General features: G+C 37.6%; 2 protein-coding genes across 3 annotated transcripts in view; one reads left to right on the top strand and one right to left on the bottom strand.

The window, feature by feature from the left end:
- TCEANC2 (transcription elongation factor A N-terminal and central domain containing 2) overlaps nucleotides 1-271 on the bottom strand; it is a 38,063-nt gene extending 37,792 nt beyond the window's left edge. Inside the window, exon 1 of the mRNA XM_027108455.1 lies at nucleotides 168-271. The gene's annotated coding sequence lies outside the window, so the exon portion shown is untranslated. The remainder of the gene's footprint in view (nucleotides 1-167) is intronic.
- Nucleotides 138-25,303, top strand: TMEM59 (transmembrane protein 59). Of its 2 annotated transcripts, none has more exons than XM_027108453.1 (8): nucleotides 138-560; nucleotides 5,737-5,842; nucleotides 7,347-7,441; nucleotides 10,003-10,155; nucleotides 11,757-11,838; nucleotides 12,715-12,796; nucleotides 15,403-15,511; nucleotides 24,670-25,303. In XM_027108453.1, the coding sequence occupies exons 1-8, from the start codon at nucleotides 369-371 to the stop codon at nucleotides 24,823-24,825; spliced, it is 975 nt and encodes a 324-aa protein (XP_026964254.1). In that variant the 5' UTR covers nucleotides 138-368; the 3' UTR covers nucleotides 24,826-25,303. The 2 variants fall into 2 exon arrangements, with proteins under 2 accessions (XP_026964254.1, XP_026964252.1); XM_027108451.1 differs by having other exon boundaries at nucleotides 308-560; nucleotides 12,712-12,796.
- Nucleotides 25,304-27,020: the final 1,717 nt, after the last annotated feature.

The raw sequence follows: 27,020 nt of genomic DNA on the forward strand, positions 1-27,020 counted from the left end.
ACACCGCGAAGGGGCGGGCTCGGGCGCACCTAGGGCGGCTGTAGTTCTCCGAGACCCACTTTCCCAACCCACCGTGCGCCTCCCGCCTATGGAGAACCACATGCCCCAGCGTGCCTCGCGAAGCTAAGGAGTCGCTTCGCTCTAGTACTCGCGATGTTTGGACCCACTTCCTCTCGCCAATCTAGAAGTTCGTAGACCTAGAGGTGGGGCGAGAGGCGGCAGTTTCGGGCGGGTCAGGGCGGAGCTGAGAGGACGGCAAAGGCGGAAGCAGCGGCCAGCGGGACTGGGAAGGGGCTGGTCCCGGAAGGAGGAGGAAACCTGAAAAGAAAACAGCAACAAGCTGAGGTGCTGTGACAGAGGCAAACAAGATGGCGGCGGCGAAGGGGAGCCTCTGGGTCAGGGCCCAACTGGGGCTCTCGCCGCTGCTGCTGCTGCTGACTATGGCCCTGACCGGAGGCTCGGGGACCGCTTCGGCTGAAGCTTTTGACTCGGTCTTGGGTGATACGGCGTCTTGTCACCGGGCCTGTCAGTTGACCTACCCCTTGCACACCTACCCCAAGGTAGGGCCCGTCCAAACCGGGCTACAACCCTTCCGTGGCCTCCCATCTCTCCGCTCTCCCGTACCTCTGTCGGCACTGGAAGCCTGACTGTTGAATCCACCCTTCAACCGCTGTCTCCCATCTGTGTAACTCCTGTTTTCTTCCCCTAATCTTACCCGCACCGCGCTTCTGCTGTAATTACCGGAAGTTTGTGCCGCACCTACCCTGTAATAGGCTGGGGACACAAAAATAAGCAAGACACGACCCCTTTCCTCTGGGGCCTTGCGGGGCAGCAGGGGAGACGAACACTCGGAGGGGGAGGAGTATCCAGATGATTAATGCGGGGTCCTCACCTTCCAGGGACGGCGGGGGGAGGGGGGGCAGTTGCAGATACGCCAGCCCACAAAATGTTAACTCTTAACCCCTGTTGCCTGAGCGCCTCTCTGGGCTGGGACCCTGCAGTCTGTTCCTGGAGTCAAACAAGTAGACAATTCCACCGTAGTATGAAATACATCAAGGAGTTGGGAGACGCTTAGGGAGGGCTTTCCGCCTGTGTTGAGTAACTGTACAAGGCGCTCACACTGGGACTGGAATGGCTTAGAGAAAAAGCAGTTAGGTTGCTGCATTCAGAGAACTTACCATTCAGTGCAGCAGAAGACAGAGGGAATAAGTGGAGTGGGAAAGAAATGAGACTGCCCTTAGTAGGGGGATCACAACTTATGGACAGAGTGACCCTTCCTCCCCTCCTTGTCCACCCTCAAGTGCTGCCTTTCCTTTAATTCCATTCCACTAATCGAGTTGTTTTGCAGCTTCTAAAGAACTGTTGACTCAACATCCTAAATTGCGTGGTGACTCCCCCACCCTTCCAAATATATAATTTGGGTATATCATCCTCCCTCCCCCGCCTTTCTTTATGAGAGCTTTTGCTAGTCTTTTTGCCCTTGCTTTTCCTTCATCTTCCCTATGCTGTATGCTTAACTGTGTGGCTAGCCCTCTTTGCTCTCTCAAACTACAAAGTGACAGGTTTAGGATGTTCCTTATTGGCAAGTGCTTTCAGGCTTTTGAAATTCTGAAGTTCTAAATGCTGTCACTGCCTGTATGTTTGTTTACTGCTGGATTTTACATTGCTTGAGAATTATCAGTTTTCAAGAAAAAGTGTGGGAGAGGGGATTATCAAATTTTCAGTCAGAGACAAATATAGCAGTCAAGAGAGAGAAATGAGGAATTCTGACTTCCAGACTTTCAAATCCATGTGTACTGCTCCTGGATACATTATTTTTTTCTCTTCTTATAAACCTCTCATAAGTAAGAGGATTGTATGAGGAAACTAATATTGATTTGTCCTGGAATTGGGCAGAGACTTATTTTGTATCTTTCTAGTGTTCGGATGTGTTGGTTGTTTTGTTTTTTCTGAGATTTTCCTAGCAAATTTGTAGTTATTTGAATACATATGCTGCGAGAATAAACAATTCAAAAGGATAAACGTTTCTGGAACCTCTAGGTATTTTTATAATATCCACTACTTTCTAACAATTGATGTGATATCTAAGTGTTTTTTATTTATTCAGTAAAGCTCTTCTCCCCAGGAACTCTAAATCATCTGGCTCCCTGTGTGTCCTGGCCTTAAAATTGATTAACTGTCTACTCTCTGTTAGCCAGTGTGATGGGAGATTTACCTCCATTATCTCCAATTCTCACCCTGCAAAGTTGGGTTTTACAATTGAGGGAATCGAGACTCTGAAAGGTTCAGTGACTTGCCCAAGGTCACATAGCCAGGAAGTAGTGGAGTAATAGGAATTCAGTCCTAAAACTGGCTGTATTATGCTGCCTTCTATTAATGAAGTTATATTATTACAAATATTTAATTTACTTATTTCACTGATGTCTGTCAGTCCTCCTTCAAATTATTGTGCTTTACAGTTCAGGAAAAAGCAGTGTGTGTTATAAGAAATTAGATGAATTTACAAGGTCCTGTAGCCTCTCTTGGTCTGGTATTTGTGACTGGCAGATAGAACTCTCATTTTAATGACTCTTTTTCAGAATTAATTATTTGTTGCAAGAAAGGATACAAAAAAAAAAAAAGAAAGTAGGATACTTTACTTGTTTGTAAGTAGATACTTAAAATTATTATATTTTACCCTTTAACTTTCTTCAAAAGTATAATTGCTTAACTTGTCTGGGTCCAAATGCAGGAGACATAAGTCATGTTAATAACAAAGATAATTATAGAGCTAGCCTGGTCATTTTTTAACAGTGTGTGGGCTCTGGAACCATACAAACCTGGGTTCCATTCCCAGCTTCACTTTTTTAAAAATAAATTGATTGATTGATTTTTGACTGAGTTGGGTCTTTGTTGCTGCACGTGGGCCTTCTCCAGTTGCGGCTAGCAGGGGCCACACTTCCCTGTGGTGCGTGGGCTTCTCATTGCGGTGGCTTCTCTTGTTGCGGAGCACGGGGTCTAGGCGTGCAGGCTTCCGTAGTTGTGGCACATGGGCTTAGTTGCTCCGTGGCATGTGGGATCTTCCCGGACCAGGGCTCGAACCCGTGTCCCCTGCATTAGCAGGTGGACTCCCAACCACTGCACCACTAGGGAAGACCCCCAGCTTCACTTTTACTATCTGTGTGTCCTTGCTGATTACTTAACTTACCATGACTTCATTTTGTCAACTATAAAAAAAAAACAAACAAAAAAAACACCTCACACCTTGCAGAGCAAGTGTGAGGATTAAAGATAGTATACATGGCACTCTTAGCACAGTGCCTAACACATGGCAATAGATAGTTATTTCCTTTGCCCAATGTCATAAAACCAATTTGGTACATACAGTATATTAGTAATGCTGAATAAGAGGGAGAATAGTTAGCCTGACTTAGCTCAGGATAAGAACATGCATGTAAAATCTATAGATAGTAGGGTTCCTTCTTTAAGGAGGATTCATTAAGTTTCCTTCTAATTATTTAGCTGGTATTCAGTTTGGTGGGGAGCACCATTTCCTTGTGCTCTAAATTAGGGAAGGTCTATTTTATATAAGCTTGCCAGTCACTTTGGATACATAGGGCATGAAATATTATCTAGAACATGAAACACTTACTTGGAATAAGGTTATGATTTTTAATAGCTACCAATTGAGTGCCTGCTCTGTGCCAGGTATCCTATGATACATTAAGTGTTAGCACCATGCCTGGCACATTATGGGTGCTCATGAAATATATTATTAATGTTATGTCTACTTATTAGTTAGTATAGCATAATATTAATGATGTTGTAGATATAAGATATATAAATAAAATAGTAAAGTATAAAATAAAATCCTCATCATGTTTCAAGATTGGCATATGAGTATTGGTCACTGTTTTACAACTAACGAGTTGAGGCTGAGAGAGATTAAGTCCCTTGCCCAAGGTTGTACAGAATAAGTGGTGAGGCTGAGCTTCTAACCAGGCCTAATTCCTGAACCCAGGCTCTTTCACCATGCTACAGTCTCTTCTGAAAATGGTACTGGAGGGCTTATTGGATTGGTTTAACACATGAAAACATATCTGAAAATGAAATGGTATGCAGTATAGCTCATACTAATGAGCTCATGCTTCCCCTATGCAATATAAGGAAATATGTGGTGCTCCAAAGACGTAAGAGAATTCTTCCACTGTTTTACAAAGCCTGCAAAAGCTACTCAGGTATGAAGTTTATTTTAATTGCTAACTCTTTCAATTTCACTGTAACAATAAATGCAGCTAGAACTGAAGTCCAAAAATGCACTACCTTCAAAGTTGTGTAATAAAACTTGTTTAATATTAGACTGCAGCCATCTCCTCTTAATGGATTGTTGCTGCTACATAAATTTTACTAATCCTGCTGGAAAGAAATGCATACCTTTGTATTCCGTTGGTTGCTAACTGGTATATGCACATGCTGTTTCCTTCCTTATTAGGTGCCTGCCAGTTTGTACACAGTGAACTACACAGTAAGTTGAGGGGGCTCCCCCACATGTACTGGTTTGTTTCAAATAGTATACATTTAACCAAAGAAAAGCCTGTTGAAGACGTTGTCATTAGTCTTATTAAGCAGTTCACATTTTCCAGCGACGAGTCTTTCCTATCTTGAGCTCTCACACATATACAATGATGCTTATAACTGTTGTTTTCTATTTTTAAAACCAGTTATTATGATTGACACTACTACCATTTATTGAGCACCTTCAATGTCCCAGGCACTGCACTAGGAATAGCTGTCTTCTGGCATTATTGAGGGGTTTGGAGATAATTTATAGTTTTTATTTCCTTTTTGAGATTTAGATAGGTAAAATAACTTGTACACACTGACCTAAAAGGTTTTATTCCAAGTCTGGCTGATTCCAGTGGCCTTTCCCATATGTCACACGTTGGCCTTGTTTGTGTTCTCAGTTCAGGTAAACCAAGTTTAAAAAAATCCTTTCACTTAAGCATTTTTTTAGATGTATACCTCACTTTATGGGGGCCTTTATGGCACTATTTGCCATGTGAAGCTAGTCGTGATACTTTTCCTGATAAGCCTGATGATTCGTATAAATATTTATGTGGCAGAAGTACACCATTGGTCCCTAAAGTACTTGTTTACTCATTTATACCTCTATTATAGTGCTGATTATGTCACTGTTATTTTCAACTTTTCCCCCCAAAATATGACTATGGAATATGGGAAAAGGGTGATGTTTTTAACCCACTAGGTTTGTTTCTTGGATATCACTTTTATTATTTATTTGTTAGTTTATTTATTTATTTTGGATGTCACTGTTAAAATAAGGAACTAAGGGCTTCCCTGGGGGTTCAGTGGTTGAGAGTCTGCCTGCCGGTGCAGGGGACGCGGGTTCGTGCCCTGGTCCAGGAAGATCCCACATGCCGCAGAGCAGCTGGGCCTGTGAGCCATGGACGCTGAGCCTGTGCATCCGGAGCCTGTGCTCTGCAACGGGAGAGGCCACAACAGTGAGAGGCCTGCGTACCGCAAAAAATAAAAAAATAAAAAAAATAAGGAACTAAAACTTCTTTGTATGACAAAGGTCTTGGTATTACCTGGCTCCTATCATTTTTCTTTCAGTCATAAATCTTTTGTTGAACAATTATAATAAACCCTATTAACTTTGCTTTCTTTTTGACCTATTTTCCCCCCGAAGGAAAAATGCTAGTTTTTGGTAATCCTCCCTGTTCTTGAACTCCCTAGGAAGAGGAGTTGTACGCATGTCAGAGAGGTTGCAGGCTGTTTTCAATTTGTCAATTTGTGGATGATGGAATTGATTTAAATCGGACCAAATTGGAATGTGAATCTGGTAAGATGCTATGCTAATGACATCAGCAGTATATAACATTGGTGTTTTCTTTGAGTTGTGTTGTGCTTTTTATGTGTTTTCCTCAGAAAATGACAGGCATACTGTTTATTCATCCAGCATACTTTAATTATTATGAAGTTAAACTTCTAGTAGATACTGCTAGAAATTTCATGGGCTTTAAATTTCATCTGTTTATTGAGACAATGTTTATTTTATTCTGTGGATAGGACACCTTTGTTTAAGTAAGCATTTGGTTTAGACAATTGCAATAGTAATTACCCTTCTTATAATTCATCACTACCTTTTCAATGGATGGTATAATTTTCCTAAGCCTTTCATTCATAGGCTAGCTGACTTAGCTCCAAGTTTTTTACTGAATCAGGCCTTTGACTCAGTATTTAATAGTGTATTCTTTGTGGGTCATGCCAATAAAAGAAGTAACCAGAGTTTTGTCGTCTCTTAAACCACTATTCTTACCTTTTGCCAAAAGTGATGTGTTTAATAAAATAAACCTGTAATCAGGACAAAAATGACATTTAGCTTTTTAAAGAACTGTAGTGGAATTTTCTCCATTCATTACCTTACACTGTTTATTCAGTGTAGCAGGAGGTACCTTTCTCCCTATCGCTATGCCAGTACTCACATTTAGCCTCTGTGATATCATAAACTTTTTTTATGGCGCAGTCTCCTAAATGGCCATCTTTATATGTGCATAATGCGGTTCAGTTTATTATCTAGCACCTTTGGGAAGTATATTACAAATGCATGACTGGGTGGAAAGAAAAATAAAATTGTTATAGTGGTAAAGTGTTATATCACAAGAAAGAAATGGCTCTAGTGAACTAAATGAAGAGTATATATGGTACAGACTCATTCCAACTTTAGAATCCTGCTGTAGAACATTTTCTAAGTTCAGTTTTCTCAGAATTTAGGATGTTAGACTGATTGCTTTGTTTTATTTTTCCTTGCCATGTGAATACCCTTGCTTCTCAACTAAGTGATTCAGTTCCTAACAGTAATATCATATATTTGTGTAAATTACTAAAGTATGTTATTTTGTTCAACCCCATGAAATAGGTGGTGGTAGTTCAGTTTTAGACCTATAGAAATCAATAGAGAGGTTAAATAGCTCCACCTAAGTCACATACACTGCCAACAAGTGGTGAAGCCAGAATTTCAGGATGCCAGTTCAGTGTTTTTTCCACTGTGCAAACCTTAGCTGTGAGGATCACCTCATATGAATGTCATCATGTAGCCAGAGCCTGAGTATGTAATTAATAGATTTATACCTGGAAGATCTGACTTGTGGGAGGCAGAAGATACGGGGTTTTATTAAAAGAATACATTTGCTACCGTTACCAAATGTGGAAATTCATATTGATGAAATACTTTTTAAGTATAATAAATTTCTTTATAAAATTTCTTTATAAGATGCCAATGTTCTCTCCCTTTTTTTCTCTCCTTCTCTTTTTTTTCTTGTAATTTGACTGTTTTTCTCTTCCAGCATGTACAGAAGCATATTCCCAATCTGATGAGCAATATGCTTGTCACCTTGGTTGCCAGAATCAGCTGCCATTTGCTGAATTGAGACAAGAACAAGTACGAAACAATTCTGCCTTTCAGAAATGCCTGCTTAGATCGCACTTTGTATTGAAATGTATATTGCCCACATGATCCTATTTTAGTGTTATATTTTATAATTAGTCTTCAGCAAACAAATTATATGTTTGCAAATAGAAAAGTCAATTGATTAATTACTTTTGTATAATGCTTTACTGTTAAGATGTATGTTCACACCTATAATCTCATTTTGGTTTTTTTCTAGGTCCAGTGACGGTATTATCCCCATTTTGCATATGAAAAAACTGAGGCTCAGAAAAATTGAGAGTTCCTTTTTTTCATCCCATCTGCTATTGCCTTAACTCAAATCATCATTATTTCTCATCTGTATTACTAAATTAACTTCTGACCTATTTTCCCACTTCAGCCCCCTCTAGTCCATCCTTTAGTCTGTGTCCAGATATTTATTTTCTGTGTCCAGATATTTATTTTCTAAATAGGAATCTCATCATGTCATTCTCCTATCTTATATACTTCAGTAGCTCCCCGTGACATACAGGTTTAAGTCCAAACCACTTATCACAGCCTGGCTCCTGATTACCTCTTCTATATCATCTCTTATAATTCCCCACCCCTCATACTCTATCCAAACATACTGGGAAAAGTTTTTTAATTTTATTAACTCTGGCATAAGAAGTACAGCCACATGGCACAAAACTCAAAAGGTTAAAAAAAAAAAGTTGACCCATATTACTACTGCACTACATGATCTGCAGTTGGTTGAATTCTCAGATGCAGAATCGCGGATATGGGGAGCCAACAATAATTTGTGTGTATACACAGATTTCGGCACCCCAACCCCTGCATTGTTCCAGGATCAGCTGTATAGTGAAAAGTCTCCTACTCCTGTATCTCTTAGCCACTCCATTTTGCTCCATTAATGTAGCCAGGGTTACCAATGCAGAGGTAATTTATATATATACAAGAATACATGTATTCTTTCTTTTCTAAAATATAAATAATAAAGAATGTCTACTCACTTTTTTCACTGCATACATGTTTCATTGTATGGATGTATCATTTAAGCAGTCCCTTATTTGTGGACATGTAGGTTGTTTCTAATTTTTTAAATTTATAAATGATGTTGCATATTTTTCACATTTATATCTATAATAAAATCACAGGAGTAGAATTGCTGAGTTAAGAGGTATATGCATTTTTAATTTTGAGAAATAGAGCAAAATTGCCCTCCATGGAATTTGTATCAGATTTTAAAATTGACATATAATTCATTCTATAAAATTCACCCTTCTAAAGTATTCGGTGCAGTAGTTTTTAGTATATTCACAAACTGTGCAACCATCATTACTACCTAATTCCAGAACATTTTCATCATCAAAAAAAGAAATCTCATACCCATTAGCAGTCACTCTCCTTTCCTCCTCCTCCCAGTCCTTGGCAATGTACAAATTTTATTACAGTTTTAATTTGTGTTTTTCTTATGAGTAACTTTAAAAATAATTTCTAATTTTTAAGACCCATATTTATTTCCTTTTCTCTTAATTATGTACATACTGAACAGTCCTTAATGTTTGTAATATGACATTATTTTCTTGCCTCTGTCCCTTCTACTCCCCATCTGCTCAGTGAATCCTCTTGATTCAGGGCAGGTGTCATGTCCTTTTCGAAGCCTTCTTAACCACCTCTGACCCCAGTTTGGGTTATGTGCCTTTCCCCATACACATGTTTCACCCTGTGTTTCACCTCTGTCCTATACAGATTAAACACAGATATACAGTGATAAATAAACACACATGGTTTAAACATCTTAAAATTTATAATCTTAACGAATGCTTGTTTAGTGAACTAATCAATGAATGATTTCACAGCTATTAAGTGGGAAAATTGGATCATGAATACAGATCTTCTGATTCTAAAAACTCTTCTCTCTTAATACCCCATACTGCCTCTCTTTTGGAATATAGCAGAACCAAAGCTATCCCTAGAGTTCAGCAAGTTGTATCCCACACTTGTGCTCTAGAGGGGCCCACTGCTGCTAAATAAGTCAAGAAGTCAGAATTGGAGGGGAGGTGATACCAATTAATGTAAAAATCTCATCAGTAGCTTACTGTATATAGTCAGCCCATAAATACTTCCCTCACTCTGCCCTGTTTTATGCATATATTCTTTTTTTTTCCACTGGTGTTCATTATAGCATGGATTATTTTACATGAAAGCATTAAAGATGAGAATAGTATGATTTGTCCCTTCCCCTTCTACCTCTTGAGGACTTGCTAATCCTTATTTAATCAAATCTTAAGATTCTCCACATTTTTGGACCTAATTCAAAAGCCTGTTATTTTGATAGAGGTGACAGGTAGCTTAAAGTGTGTTTGGTCGCAAATTAAAAGATCCTGTGATTTTAAGCTTCTCATAGTTAATTTGCATAGGTAATGAAAAGTTTACTCTAATGTTGATGACTGTGGTAGAATCCTTAATGGTTTATATTCTGTCCCAATAAGGATTTGATTATGTTGCTCTCTTGAATATACACATATAAAAAAATAATATATTTCTCATGGTTTAATTTTTTTTTTAAGCTCATGTCCCTGATGCCAAAAATGCATCTACTCTTCCCTCTAACTCTGGTAAGGTCATTCTGGAGTGATATGATGGACTCTGCACAGAGCTTCATAACATCTTCGTGGACTTTTTATCTTCAAGCTGATGATGGAAAAATAGTTATATTCCAGGTGATGACTGTGCTTCATAGATTCATTTAAATACCAACAGTAGTAATGTATATGTCTTAAATGAATGTCTTAGTATAGGGCCATGTACTTAGTCCCTTACAAATATTTATCGTCAAATAATAATTACTAACCTACATTAAAACATTGGGCATCAGGACCCAATTTGACTTACCCCTCCCTCTGCCCATTGGAAACCTATTTAAAGCCTGTTGTTCCTTATCTTATAAGAACTCTGAATCTGCTAAATTTTAGAGTGGTTAAATTGATAAAAATGAAACCTCTAGATATGAAACATAAGAAAAATTAATGTAGTTTGAATATAAATAATGGTGTGTGTTTATATCATATATGGATATTAGGGAAAAGCAATAGAACATAATTTTTAGTTGTTAATAGTGCTTTTTCTCATAACTCTTATAAGAGAGCTTGTTGAAGAAGCGTATTGCCTTCTAGAGAGGTAACTTTTCTCCTACCTCATTATTTACCATGTGATATGATAATAATAGCTGCTGTCTTTGAAGGTTCATGTGTACTAGGCATTTACATATATTATCTCAAATCTTCAAACAACTTCATGAGGTTGTATTATCACTATTTTATTGATGAAGAAACTGTGAGTCTAACTTATTTAAGGTCACGCTGCCAGTATAACAGAATTAGGCTTCAAACCTGGGTTACTTGAGCTCCAAGGCTCATATACCACCATACCATGCTGTCTTCCTTTTAATTTGGTTGTTAAATTCCTCAAACTTACCAGCCAACAAATTATGTTGTGATGCTTTCTCTCAGGTAATAATTAAAGTAAACCCTTTAATTATTATTGCCAATTGAGTGGCTTATTATAAGGCTAGTCTGTGATTTTTAGCATTGTCCTGAGTCTTGGGTACCCTGTACTTAATTTGGTAATATGTAAAACACAGAAGGAGTTTTCTCTCTTTAAGTTCATGAAGAAGTTCTGTGTCTGAAAGCTACTTAAGTTAAAGCTTAAGTTGACTCTCAGAGTGGAGTCCTCCTTCATTCCTGACTAGATGTGAGATTAGCTCTGTTCCTCTCTTTATGTCAACTTAAGCGTGACTATGATGGAGAAAACACCACTCCAGAGAATCAGTGCTACGTAGGAGATGTAAAGTATGGAGCACTGAGCTATAATTTATGAATTACTCATACTTAGGGAAGAATGGAATGTTTCAGATGAGAAAGAATAGAGATAATATGTGTTTAACCAGAAATTTTGGCAGTCTGCTAAATTATTCCTGATCAACCAGAATTAGAACTCAGTTTTCCATGGTATGATACTTAATGTACTATGTTGTAATTTGTCCCTCTTTATTTATTTATTTATTTATTTTATGTTGTCAGGCAATTAAACTGACTAAATTCTTGATGATGTTATAAGTCTGCTTCTTTGCAAGGCACTGGATCTAATGTTTAGCAAGTGCAATTAAAATATATTGTGGTTAACATGTTTTATTTTTTATACCATACTTCTGTTACTTTTTCTCAATTTGAATCTTTGTAGAGATGATATGTTATCGAACTTCCTACTGAGAAAAGCTTAAGAAGAAGTACAAATGACTTAATTGCTTTCACTATCATTTTAGTCTAAGCCAGAGATCCAGTATGCACCACAGTTGGAGCAGGAACCTACAAATTTGAAAGAACCGTCACTAAGCAAAATGTCCTGTAAGTTTTATTTTAAGTAGCTTGGGATTAAAAACATTAACAGTCAAATCTGGTGGTGTTAGAATTGGTTGTATGATTGTTTTTACACTAATGGAAGGTGAATAAATAATTTTTAAAACTGTGGTTCTCAAACTTTAATATGCATTAAGATCTGTAGAGTTTGTTAAAGCAATTTCTGAGCCCCACCTCCAAAGTTTCCAATTTACTAAATCTGGGATAGGACATGAGAATTTGTGTTTCTCACAAATTCCTGGATTCTGTTGCAGCTGGTCTGGGGACCACACTTTAGAATCACTATTCTAAAAACATTTAGTTTGCTTTGAAGGATGTTTTGAGTATGAACTAATGAGAGATTCTGGTATCTCCCAACAAACTAACCAAATAGTGAAACTACCTTGAAAATATGTTTTTATTCTATTTTTATTTCTATGCTAGAAGTGAATTTAAACTTATAGGAATAGAAAACATCAGGCTAAAACTGCTTACCTTTTAAAATGTGCTAGCTCATACCTTATTTTAGATACTGATTTTATTAACTTTTTAATTATTTTGGTGGGTGGATAATAACAGAACATAACACAAGGCCATCTTTAGATTTGAACAAACCAAATTCTATTATTACATTCAGAAATGTAATTAAACAGAAAGCATCAATGTCAATAAAAATTTGAAAGTAAAATAGGAAATTCATAATGTTGTATAATATCCAGTTGATTTTTAATGTGCCAGAGGAACTTGCATTCATTATAAAATATGTCAGATTACATTTACAAAAGCAGCTGGATATCTGTACAGTGTATATATCTAGAAGCAGTCATTTGAGACTAGCTTTTGGAATATAGGATATCATAAACTTGTACCTTATTATTTCAGCAGATCTTCATATGAGAAGTTCACATGTACATAGGAACTATCTTGAAGATGGAGAACGCGATGGTTTTTTAAGATGTCTCTCTCTGTATGTATTCATCTTCACTTATGCATATAGGAGATAAAATCTGGCTTGTATCAGAGAGATGCAGTCCTTTTTATTATTTTAAAGTTATATTAGCTGCTCAAGAGTAGAAAACTTTTTTTTACCTTTTACCTTTTCCCTACCAAATCCAAAGTTGTACTTTTGGATATTTTATTAGTTTGTTTAAAAGGTAATTCTCATACTACTTTAATCAAACCCAAGCGGGTAGTTTTTTTCACAGCACAAAAGCATCCTTGTTCTTATTGGGAGTCTTTGATTTATGTTACGATATGTGCTTCTTCAGGCATCTCAGTTAAGCTTTAATTTAATATTTATTGAAAAAAATTCACATATGAGTAGACCCACAGAGTTCAAATCCATGTTGTTCAAGGGTCAACGGTATTTACATAGCATTTACATTTTATTAGATATTATAAGCAATCTAGAGATGATTTAAAGTATACAGGAAGATATGCATAGGTTATACGCAAGTACTACACCACTTTATATAAGGGAATTGAGCACCCTCAGATTTTGGTATGGGAGGGGGCAGCAGTCCTGGGACCAGTGCCCTGGGGATACCAAGGGATGACTGTGTGTCTAAATGGTTTGGGGGTTGGATTTTTGTTTTATCTATATGGCCACACAGGAGGCTAGGGGAGGTAGATAAGGGCTACAGATAAAGGAGGGCTTTGTGTTCTATACTGAGTGTCATCTCCATGCCAAGGATTCTTTTTTTTTTTTTAATTTAATTATTTATTTGACTGTGTCGGGTCTTAGTTGCGGCGTGGGCTTCTCTCTAGTTGTGGCGCACGGGCTCTAGAGCACGCAGGCGTAGTTGCCCCTCAGCATGTGGGATCTTAGTTCCCTGAGCAGGGATTGACCCCGCGTCCCCTGCATTGGAACGTGGATTCTTAACCACTTGACCACCAGGAAAGTACCCATGCCAAAGATTCTTAAGGGTGGCAAGGGAAAGTGGGCAGGCGAGGGTAATTGTTACCTTGTGCCCTCCTGGGAAGGAATATCAGGCCTTCTGAGGATGAGGAGGGTTTTATCAAAGTATGCATGCTTCTACTCCTCCAAGGAGTTGTGATAAGAGCCTTCTCCCTGCAACCACCCCCCACCCCTAGCCAAAAAAAAAAAGAGAGAGAGAAAGAGACGGTAGGCCATAGCACTTGGTGATAATTATCTACTCTGTGTCAGATACCAGACCAAGCACTTGAGTAGAGAGGTGAACAAGTGTGTATATACTCTAGTGGACTATTCTGTCTCAAGTGTAACACTTCAGTAGCCCACGCTACATGCTTCCTGTAATTTCTTAGAGTAGAAATAGTTTCTTGAGAGGTTTTATCAGATATCAGTAGGGTTCTATTAGAACCTAAAAATTAATACTTTTTACTGAATAAACTCTTTAAAGACTGGGTAAGAAAATGAGAATTAAAATTTTCCCTTCCTTTCATTGCTAAACTTGCTTTTGACGTTGTACAGAAAAAAAGGCAATTTTTCTCTCTCTCAGTATTTTGGATTTTTGTTGCAGTTTGATAAGTTTTATGGAACCTAAATAATTATCTAATCTTAAGTTACAGTTTATTCTTTTTTTTTTTGGCCATGACACGCGGCTTGCCAGATCTTAGTTCCCCAACCAGGGATTGAACCTGGGGACCCGGCAGTGAGAGCACTGGGTCCTAAACACTGGACTGCCAGGGAATTCCCTACAGTTTATCCTTAATACTGCATTACCTGGCATCTTATTGATGCCTTATTGCCTTTTAACATTTTGTCATGTTTTATGTTATTCTTTTAAATCTAACATTTTAAAAATAGCTTCACTTGTTCTTTAAATCTTAATCTATAGTTTAGTAAACAATAGGGCACTTATGGAAAAAACTCCAGTTGCTGATTCTTGTAACCGGCCTTCTACCCTAAAATATTTTAATCATAAGAAAAATATAACTATCTCTTTTTAAGATATGTGCTAATGGATACAGAATGCTTCATAATAGATATGCTCTTGTAAGTTGAAATTCTAGTAAATTGTGCTAAGTTAAATATTTGAAATGTAGTAGAGAAGCTAACTTCTGGAAGCCTGTTGTGAATCCATTTGTAAAACAAATGATCATTTCATAATTTACCTATTCTGTACCTTAATTCTTTGGAATATTGGGTTTTCTTAAAGCAAGTATTATCTTAATACCTTGCAAAATAATATATGACATTTGTGTAGCACTGTACAGTTTATAGGACACTTTGATTTGCCTTATCTCATTTAGTAATTTAAAAATACCCTTAACAGTAATTTGCTTTAATTTCATATATTTAGCAGAAAGCCAGTATGTCTGATTTTTTAATTTATAAAAGTAACATACCCATGTTATAGAAACTTGAGTAATGGAGGAAAGGACATCATATCACCCTAATACAATAGCTATTATAATATTTTCTTCTCTAAGTATGTTTTTTAAAATAGTTTTAAAGGTAGTACATATAAAGTTTTAATTATATTATTAAATAAGTACAAAAGATTGATTGCCTGTAATTGTTAAGAGCCTCCTATTTTTTATATTATGCAATTTTAACATAACTAATTGTTGATTTTTTTTCCCGCCCAGTAACTCCGGGTGGATTTTAACCATGACTCTTGTCCTCTCCGTGATGGTATTGCTCTGGATTTGTTGTGCAACCGTTGCTACAGCTGTGGAGCAGTATGTTCCCTCTGAGGTAAATTTAATTCTAACTCTTAGGCCTTTTGAAGACTGAGCCATATGATTTACTTTTTTTAATGCCTTATTGGTTTAGCTAGAAACGCAAAGCCTTTCTATTAATAGAATGAGAGAAGATTTGGTGGTTTTAATCACACACCGAGATTGGCACACATGAGAATTACAGGTTCTCAGCACAAGAATCACTTTCCAATTTTCTGTGGTGCTAACTACCATAATGACCAGTGTATGCCGCCTGGTTTGAGTACAGTGTCTCTCTTCTCCCTAGACCTTTGAGACTGAAAAAAACCCAGTGACATCAGTTTCTAAGGTGATATATAAGAAAGAAAACTTGTAGAACTACTTAAAGTTTTAAATTTAACATTGCCACAAATGTTAAGGAATAATTGCTGCTTTAGAAGCAGCAAGGCTAGAGCTTTTGATTTTGAGTAATGTGTTCTGGTATACCCTGAGAGAGATGGAAAACTGTCTTGACTTTCTTGGTAATTAAAATTTAACTGGCTCAAGAAACATACTGTTAAGGTAAAGGATTTTTGTTTCAGAAAAAAGGTCTAATTTCAGTATGGTACTGGCACAAAAACAGAAATATAGATCAGTGGAACAGGATAGAAAGCCCAGAGATAAACCCACGCACATATGATCACCTTATTTTTGATAAAGGAGGCAAGAATATACAATGGAGAAAAGACAGCCTCTTCAATAAGTGGTACTGGGAAAACTGGATAGCTACATGTAAAAGAATGAAATTAGAACACTCCCTAACACATACACAAAAATAAATTCAAAATGGATTAAAGAAAATGGATTAGAGGAAAACATAGAACACTCTGTGACATAAATCACAGCAAGATCCTTTTTGACCCACCTCCTAGAGAAATGGAAATAAAAACAAAAATAAACAAATGGAACTTAATGAAACTTAAAAGCTTTTGCACAGCAAAGGAAACCATAAACAAGACGAAAAGACAACCCTCAGAATGGGAGAAAATATTCGCAAATGAAGCGACTGACAAAGGATTAATCTCCAAAATTTACAAGCAGCTCATGCAGCTCAATATCAAAACAACAAACAACCCAATCCAAAAATGGGCAGAAGACCTAAATAGACATTTCTCCAAAGAAGATATCCAGATTGCCAACAAACACATGAAAGCATGCTCAACATCACTAATCATTAGAGAAATGCAGATCAAAACTACAATGAGGTCACCTCACACCAGTCAGAATGGCCAGCATCAAAAAATCTACAAACAATAAGTTCTGGAGAGGGTGTGGAGAAAAGGGAACCCTCTTGCACTGTTGGTGGGAATGTAAATTGATACAGCCACTATGGAGAACAGTATGGAGGTTCCTTAAAAAACTAAAAATAGAACTACCATATGACCCAGCAATCCCACTACTGAGAAAACCATAATTCAAAAAGAGTCATGTACCACAATGTTCATTGCAGCTCTATTTACTATAGCCAGGAAATGGAAGCAACCTAAGTGTCCACTGACAGATGAATGGATAAAGAAGATGTGGCACATATATACAATGGAATATTACTCAGCCATAAAAAGAAACGAAATTGAGTTATTTGTAGTGAGGTGGACGTACCTAGAGTCTGTCATACAGAGTGAAGTAAGTCAGAAAGAGAAAAACAAATACCGTATGTTAACACATGTATGTGGAATCTAAAAAAAAAAAATGGTTATGAAGAACCTGGGGACAGGACAGGAATAAAGACGCAGATGTAGAGAATGGACTTGAGGACGCGGGCAGGGGGAAGGGTAAGCTGGGACAAAGTGAGAGAGTGGCATGGACATATATAAACTACCAAATGTAAAACAGATAGCTAGTGGGAAGCAGCTGCATGGCACAGGGGAGATCAGCTCAGTGGTTTGTGACCACCTAGAGAGGTGGGATAGGGAGGGTGGGAGGGAGACACAAGAGGGAGGCGTTATGGGGATATATGTATGTGTATAGCTGATTCACTTTGTTATAAAGCAGAAACTAACAGACCATTGTAAAGCAGTTATACTCCAATAAAGATGTTTAAATAAATAAATAGAAATAAATAAAAACAATGACTTTTGAGCTCTTAAAAAAAAAAAAGTCTAATTTGATGATTCAACTTAGCTTTCAAGGAAGGAAAATTAATTATATAACTAAACATAAGATAATAAATTCTATTGACATCAGATCCAACTGAAATAAACTTTAGTTCTCATATGCCTCCAGAATGCAATAGAAAAAGAGAGAAAAGAAGAAAGGAGGGAAATTTGAAGAATGGTATGGATTGGCAGAGACAGGAGGGTGGACAATATTCCCAGGTACAGACAAGAATAAGCTACTATCAGGGAAGGACTGTAAGCAGCTGACTTGATTAAAAGAACTTAAATTAGGAAATTAAACCAAATGAATAAAGTTAGACAGGATTGGGAAGAACGTTGAATTGTGGAAGTGTTAGACAATGGGTAAATTTCTGTAGAACTCATCTGTTTATTATATGATCTGAACATCCTTTTGCTAATTACCTATTTGTGTTCTTGTTTAGTTCTGATATCCATATTTTAATCATTTTATTGTTCCTGATAAAGTTGAAATTACACATCTTACATAGGATTGCCTTTGCCTATTACTTGCTTTTGAACTGCCCCATGCACTCTAAATCCTCATGACAACAAAGCTACAAACGCAGAGTAGTAAATCTTTATTGACACTGTGGTACTTTATTCCTTCCATTAGCACAATTCCTTCTCTTTACTTCTAGGATGCCCCTTGTAAAAGAAAGATACGCGTAGAGATTGGTGTGGTTATTTCCTGGAAAGATTGAATTACTGGCCTCAGGTGGAATTTACCTTGATAAAATCACCACTACCTGGCTTCTGGTTCCCAGGACTACTGACTAATGTTGAGCATTTTCTGCTGGACACCATTCTAAGCATTTTATATGAATTAGCTCATTTAGTCCTTTCAGTAACTCTGTGAGATGGCTACTATTATTATCCTCTTTTCCAGATATGAAAACTGAAAGAGAGAATGTATTATTGCCCCAGTGTCACATAACTAGTAAGTGGTAGAACCAGAATTTAAACCCAGGTCATCTGACTCCAAAGCCAGTACCCTTAAGTTTTTTAGTTAACCTGGAGTCATCACTAGGGAAGTTGATTATGTTACTTATATCAGGAGCTCATCTTCTGTGTAACCTCTTTTGACACTAGAAAGTTGAACACCACTGGGACCACATGTTTCATGTTTTTGAGTCAGGATGCTCACACTCTCTTACTGAAACAGTTCTTAGATGGACATTTCATGGTTTTTCCTCTCTTATCTCCTTACTTGACTTATGGAATTGATCTCCTCTTCTGGTGTTGTTTAGACATAACAGTGCTTCACATTGTGGTTTTGGTTACATCTTACAGACCTGGGGACCTGTCCCTCCCTTTCAGAATACTCTTGGTCTTTTTCTTCCTTTTAGATGTTGTCTCTGCTGTGATAAATTTTGTCTTGATTGTATAGCTTTAATTCTGTGAGAAGTTCTTTCCCCTTATTTCCAAGTTGTTTGTAGAACACCTCGTTGTTCCCACATATGCCCAGGCCCCTGGATCATAAAGCCTAAAGCATCAGAACCACACGTGGAGTCCTGTTGGCAGCTATTACATTCCCACCTGATGTCTGCATATGGGTGTCACTTTCTTTCCCCTCTCTAGAACTCTTCTTCCTGTCCTTAACAATCAAAAGTATGGTGACACCCTCAAAGAGCCTATGCTTTCCTAAGATACATCTTCTAGAAAAATATATCGAAAACACTTATTTGAATTCACTGCTTTTAGGCTTTACTTTGTATCTGAAACCACACTTTAGCTAAGTAATAATGTTTTTTCAACTGTATTTTTTTTTTTTTTTTTTTTTTTTTGCCGTATGTGGGCCTCTCACTGTTACGGCCTCTCCCGCTGTGGAGCACAGGCTCCGGACACGCAGGCTCAGCGGCCATGGCTCACGGGCCCAGCCGCTCCGCGGCATGTGGGATCTTCCCGGACCGGGACACGAACCAGTGTTCCCTTCATCGGCAGGCAGACTCTCAACCACTGCACCACCAGGGAAGCACTCAACTGTATTTTTAATTATAAAAATTCTACATACTTGGTATAGAATTTATAAAGTTATATATAAAGAAGCAGGAAAAAAATCACTCATCCAGAACTATTTCATATTGCCATTTTAGTGGATTTCTTTTCACAATTGAAAACTGTATAGGACTTGCCTGGCGGCGCAGTGGTTAAGAATCCGCCTGCCAATGCGGGGAACATGGGTTCAAGCCCTGGTCCGGGAAGATCCCACAGGCTGTGGATCAACTAAGCCCATGTGCCACAACTGCTGAGTCTGCGCTCTAGAGCCCGCGAGCCACAACTGCTGAGCCCATGAGCCACAACTACTGAGCCTGCGTGCCTAGAGCCCACGCTCCGCAACAAGAGAAGCCACCACAGTGAGAAGCCCGTGCACCACAATGAAGAGTAGCCCCCGCTCGCCGCAACCAGAGAAAGCCTGTGCACAGCAAGAAAGACCCAACACAGCCAAAAATAAATTAATTAATTAATTAAATATATTTTTTAAAAAAAAGTTGTATTAACTGGGACTTCCCTGGCCATCCAGTGGTTAAGAGTCCATGCTTCCATTGCAGGGGTGTGGGGTCAGTCCCTCGTAGAGGAACTAAGATCCTGCATGCCTCACAGCGCAGCCAAAACAAAAAGGAGAAAAAACAAGCTGTATAAACTATTTCAGTATTTAATGTTTTGTTTCTTATTGTAAAATATAGCAGTGTAAATACTCCTTCCCTGGTATTTTCTCCTTTATTTATTGTAAAAGTAGCTGAGAATTTAGCATTAGGAAATTATTCAGATTTTCTTAATCAAAAGCCACCTATTTTAAACTTTACTTTCATAAAACCTCTTCATTGATTTTATTATTGGAACATAAGTTACTTCTGACCCCTCTCCATAGTAACATGAGACTCCATGTTAAGTAATACAAGCAATGAGCAATGTTATTTATATTTTGTTATATTATTTATATATATAATCCTATGTGTTTATAGGAAATCATAGACCTGCTGAGAGAATGTTTCTCTTCAGTATGGACCTGGTATCTTGAGCTCAAACATGAAATATAAAAAGCTTCCTTTTCATTCACTACAAATAAAGCTTAAAATGGTGCTAATAAGGGCCAGGAATGTGGTCTTGGAAACTTATGAGCAGCTTTATTTTTTTTATTTAGGAAAGTTCTGAAATAATTTATCCTTAGCCTGTTTTGTATATAGTAGGTACTCATCATATACCATTTGATAGTAATGCCAGAAAGAGTTGGCATTTGTTGATCTTAAAGCAGTATCATTTTGAGTGACTTACAAAGATTTTGATCCTTTTTTCTCCACTGTTTTTCCCTGTTCTTTCACATTTATGATGTTTTTTTGAAACTTCATGAAATAATGCTTTTCTCTTGTTGAGCTGTCTACTTAAGATAATAAAGAGTTGTCATTCATAGTGGTCCTTGTCAGGCAGGTCAAACCTGACTTATAAAAACAGGGTTCAGCAATATTGGATATTCCTTTCTAGAGACCAGGCAGCCTCAGAAAATTGCCAAAGCCACAAATAATAATACAAATGCTGCCTCAGTGTTATCTCATTATCTGTTTGCATCCTTTTTTCTTATTTGTCAAGACCATGATCATCTGATTTCAAATGGTTAGTTAAGAAAGGTTTTAGAAGACTTCAAATAACATTCATGTTAGTAAATCACAGACACTTATGGATAATATATGATGTGCTAGGCCCTGTTCAAGAGATTAGAGGTACAATGAAGAATAACATGAAGGTGGAACAAAGTTGAATGTTAAAGGCTGCAATGACTCAAGAAGTAGGGTGGGGGCTTCCCTCATGGCGCAGCAGTTAGAATCTGCCTGCCAATGCAGGGGACACAGGTTCGATCCCTGGTCAGGGAAGATCCCACATGCTGTGGAGCAGCTAAGCCCAAGCGCCACAACTACTGAGCCTGCGCTCTAAAGCCCATGAGCCACAGCTACTGAAGCCCACGTGCCTAGAGTCTGTGCTGCACAAGAGAAGCCATGACAATGAGAAGCCTGTGCACTGAAACGAAGAGTAGCCCCCGCTCACCGCAGCTAGTTAAAGTCCACGTGCAGCAACGAAGACCCAATGCAGCCAAAAATAAATTAGGTTAATTTTTTTAAATAGTAGGTGAAACATGTCTTAAACTATAATAAACATTATTTGTCTAAAAAAAAAAAGACCAAGAATCTTGTTGTTTAGAAGCTTTAAGTCTCAAGAGAGACAATCAGAAAACGATGTAAATGCCATAGCTTTTTAATCTAAATTCTGTTAAGAAAATGAGTTTTAGAAAAGATTTATGTACATCTAAGATTGCATAACTGGTTAGTGGCAAAGGCAGGCCTAAAGCCCAAATACATACTAATTGAGTTTATTTTTAACTTTTAGAAGTAATACGTGTGACATAAAATTGACTTCCTCTTCCTCACTTCTCAGATAAACCAGTCAATAGTTCTTAAAAATTTTTCCAAGCAGTTGCCATTTAAAAATTTTATCTTTTATTTCTTGTTTTATCAATTTTAGACATTATCTGATGTCCTCCTACTAAAGGATGAGTTTAGTTCCCTTATACTGTCTCACTTCCATCTCTTCAGTTGCTGGGTTTTGGGTTTTTTTTTTATGTATATATATAAATTTATTTCTTTTATTTATTTATTTTTTGGCTGCGTTGGGTCTTCATTGCTATGCGCGGACTTTCTCTCATTGAGGTGAGCAGGGGCTACTCTTCGTTGCGGTGCGCGGGCTTCTCATTGGGGTGGCTTCTCGTTGCAGAGCACAGGCTCTAGGCGCACGGGCTTCAGTAGTTGTGGCACATGGGCTCAGTAGTTGTGGCTCACGGGCTCTAGAGCACAGGCTCAGTAGTTGTGGCGCATGGGCTTAGTTGCTCTGCAGCATGTGGGATCTTCCTGGACCAGGGCTTGAACCTGTGTCCTCTGCATTGGCAGGCAGATTCTTAACCACTGAGCCACGAGGGAAGCCCCCAGTTGCTGGTTTTTATAATGTATATTATTATTTTGTATACATTTAGTGAGTGCTTTACAAATTTCTGTTGATTCCTCATTACTGCCTTTCCTTCTCCCTTTTTATACTGTCTCAATTTTCATTAATTATTATGATTGTTGACAATAAAATATACTCATTCTTCTGTATATATACTTTAATAGGTTGATCTGAAAAATTAAAATCCACTAGGCAGCATTTACAATATTATGATTATATAAATATTCAAAGTAGAACACTGGTTCTATTAAAACACTGGCAAATATAAACCTGAATTACTTAAAAGTGTTCCCAGGAGGATCTTCCATATATCTCTGCTTAATGGAACCCATTTTTGTTTTGTTCTGGCTTTCTTCCCATTTTCTAAGTCATCTCAGTTGCTACTGTTTCTTGTATGTTATTTTCTTTCTTGATTTCCTCTTTACTTTTGCTGGACCTCATTAAGTAATTTTTTTCATAAAGGATACTTGAGCAATAAACTTCCCAAGGTAACACTTTTGAAAATACCTCTGTTGTACCCTCTGTATTTGGTTAGTAATTTGAGAATACAGAGTAGCCACAGAATCACTAAACATACTGGTTAGAGGTTATCCATGTGCTCCCATCCATTTCCCTGCACGAATTTTGCTCTTTCTCCCTGATCTTCTAGATAGCTTCTTCCATATAGATGTTTGAAATAATTTAAACAGTTCCTGGTCACTGTTTCAAGGTTTTTAAATGTTAAACAGAGTTGTGAAAGTTTTTCTTTCATTGTGCCCCAGAGCAAATTATCACATGTTAATTTGGGTTTTAAGGAGGCCTTAGTGTATCAGATCCATGTCCAATCCATCAACCACTGAATTTGTCTTGAAAATATTCTCTTACTGGGAAAGTGTCAGGTACTGGGCCACCTCCTTGGTGCAGGATAGTTACTGCCTTGAAACAGTAGACAGCAGACCACATCTGAAATGTGTTCAAGTAAGCAGCCATCATGACAGTCACTTTTAGAACTTTTTTATCACCCCAAAAAGGAAACTCATACTAGTAGTTACTCCCCATTTCCTCCCAAGCATCTTCACCAGCCATAGACGACCAATATGTTTGGTCTCTTGTGACTGGCCTCTTTCACTTAGCATAATGTTTTCAAGGTTCATCCATGTTGTAGCATGTATTGGTATTGTAGATACTTAAACTTTTGAAGGTGCTCTTTATTCAGCATCTTCTAAAAGCACCTTTCCAACATCAGGTACTTCTGTGTCGGTCTGTCTTTTTAATATAGTCAGTTGCCCTGTCAATAATGTCAGCACTTCACAGAATCAGAGATTGATTGCCATATGCATTAACAACAAAATCTATCCCATTTGTTAGTAAAAACTTTTCCTTTTCTATTTTTTCCTTTAGGAGATAGGCCTATATCTAAATAGACCTACTCTCAAAAGATACTAGACATTTCCATTATACTTCAGTGAATTTTATGACATTTGCACTGATTCTGTGTTGTGCTTTCATTCTTTCGTTTTAGTATCTATCTTCTTGGATATGTTAGTAATAATTTGAGCTTTTATATGTTTATGAAGACCTTTCTATCAGTGTTAAAGTATTTCATGTACATTCTTTGTTCTACTCACAGCCTTTTAAAATAGTACATACCATTTTCCATATATGTTAATTTAGAACATTTAGTAGCAGAGAAACTTAACCCCAAATCATTTGACCACTTGGTTGGAGAGCTAAGATCTTAAAGGAATTGATCACTTAAGGCATCAAACATCCATAATCCATGCTCTTGTATGACCACACTTACTCCATTTAAACCTGAGCAATTTTTCTTGATGCTCAATTGTTAACTTCTAAGTATTTTAAGTCAGTACATGTGGAAAAGTTTTCTTTGGCCATCCACTGGGAACTGAATCACATATCTGTAACACTTTGAGTAAAAGCATTCTTGAGGACGTTTATAGAAATTTTTTTTTTACCAGATACCCACAGATTAAATTGCTATTTTTGAAGACTTACTTGGAGAGGTTCCTAATTATCCAAATTGCTAATGTTCATTGATTGTTTTTTGCAGAAGCTGAGTATCTATGGTGACTTGGAATTCGTGAATGAACAAAAGCTAAACAGATATCCAGCTTCTTCTCTTGTGGTTGTTAGATCTAAAGGTGAAGATCATGAAGAAGCAGGGCCTCTACCTGCAAAAGTGAATCTTGCTCATTCAGAAATATAAGCTTTTTTTTTTTAAGAAAAGTGTATAGACATCTAAATTTCCATTCCTCATAGTGCTTTTTAAAATGGTTTCATTGGCTATAGGACTTAAAAATCACTATTAAATGCAAATAAAGTTACCGAGATCTGTGACGACTGTATTTGCTGTAATATTACCTGTAATTTTTTTCTAGTAATTTAAGAGATGGATATTTGGGGTTGTATTTTTATTTTACTAACATCTGTGCTGTTTTAATTATTATTTGCATTGTTTTTGTTTGTTTCCTTTCTTAGCCAAATTCTGTGAGCTGATCATTGTTTTTCCCCACCTCCTACCATGTCAGTCACCTTAGTTAATAAGTTGAATACTCAGTAGGATATGACACTCCTGCTCAGCAATGGCCCACAATCTGTAATTTGAAATTTAGTAGAAAATGCCCTTTAATACACTACATTTTCAGTTGTATTGAACTGAAATCATTAAAATTTTATTTGAATAATTATGTGCTGAAATTTGAGTTAATATACTAATTTTCCAGATCTTCCCTTTCACCCCCACCCAACCCAGAAAATAATGAGGAAATGTTCTATGTCTGTTTATTGCTATATGATGATCAGGGAGCAAATTAAAGCAAAAATGATTCACAAATGCATTTTATGTTATTTTGCACAGGCTATAGATTTTTTTGTTGGATGGATCTTTCCAAAGAACTATTTTTCTCTGTTAGAAAGCATATCAAGTATAAGTTAAAGATATTATCAGAGAAAGCTTTTCATTTTTTTTTTTTTTTTTTTTTTTTGCGGTACACGGGCCTCTCACTGTTGTGGCCTCTCCTGCTGCGGAGCACAGGCTCCAGACGCGCAGGCTCAGCGGCCATGGCTCATGGGCCCAGCCGCTCCGCGGCATGTGGGATCTTCCCGGACCGGGGCACAAACCCGTGTTCCCTGCATCGGCAGGCGGACTCTCAACCACTGCGCCACCAGGGAAGCCCCAAGCTTTTCATTTTGATAGTAAGAATTAGACTCTCATGTTGCACAATTAAGTATAGAATTCACTTTGCAAAAACTGTTATTATCATTCCTTTATTATTATTGTCAATAATACAGATACAAAAATAAGAGTGACATCAAGTAACATAGTACACCACAGTCTTAATGTGATTCAGTGTCATTAGACGTGAAATGTTAAATGACTTTGCTAACCAATACTTTCCTCACATGGGCATTACTGGCAACTGCAGTAGTGCTGTTTGAATAAAGAGTGAGTCACACACTTGCCTTCAGCCTAGTCATTAGCTTTCTCTGAGTCAAAAGAAAATACAATTAACTAATCAAGTAAGGCTTTGGTCACAAAATATAGGTTTTGCTTTTTTAAATAGTAGGTTGTCTAGGTTTGGAAGATAGAGGGTTAGAAAGTATGTCAGGCAGTCTCTTTCTGATTTTTTGTGAGAAAACAGTTATAAAACATGAGAAATGGATTGGATTTACCTTAAAAAAAATAAGCCCAGTTGTCTTATTTACCACCCATGGCATACACTTACGTTCATTAATCAGACACACATTTAATTGCAATGCACCCAGTGAGGCCAACTGAGGGGAATATATTCAAAATGCTGCAGATTTATAGGAGTCAGAGAGCCCACTATTAGGAAAGCCTCCCTTATAAAAACAAAACAATACGAAAGAATATCTCGATAAGAAAGAGCAACTGTATAATTGTCCTATGCTTTTCCACCTTCCCTTGGTTTTGTTTCTCTTTGCTTCCCGAATGAGATACCCCTGAGATACCCTCAATCCTCTTGAAAGCATTGATCCAGGTTTAGACAAACTTTCCCCTCTTGTTTGTAAGAGACAATTCCTTGTGTGAGGAAATACCCAATCTTTCCTGTTATTTATCAGGCACTCAAATATTTGTGTCCTGCCTTTTTATTTTCACATGATTAAACCAGACTGACGTTTTACTTTTATTTTTATTTATTTATTTATTTATTTTTTGCATTACGCGGGCCTCTCACTGTTGTGGCCTCTCCCACTGCAGAGCACAGGCTCCGAACACGCAGGCTCAGCGGCCTTGGCTCACGGGCCCAGCCGCTCTGCGGCATGTGGGATCTTCCCGGACCGGGGCACGAACCCATGCCCCCTGCATTGGCAGGCGGACTCTCAACCACTGTGCCACCAGGGAAGCCCCAGTTTTACTTTTAAAAAAAAGAAAAGAAA

The sequence above is a fragment of the Aethalodelphis obliquidens genome, unplaced genomic scaffold, assembly GCF_003676395.1.
Source record: "Aethalodelphis obliquidens isolate GAN/ISIS:26980383/991018 unplaced genomic scaffold, ASM367639v1 scaffold9, whole genome shotgun sequence".
Taxonomy (NCBI): domain Eukaryota; kingdom Metazoa; phylum Chordata; class Mammalia; order Artiodactyla; family Delphinidae; genus Aethalodelphis; species Aethalodelphis obliquidens.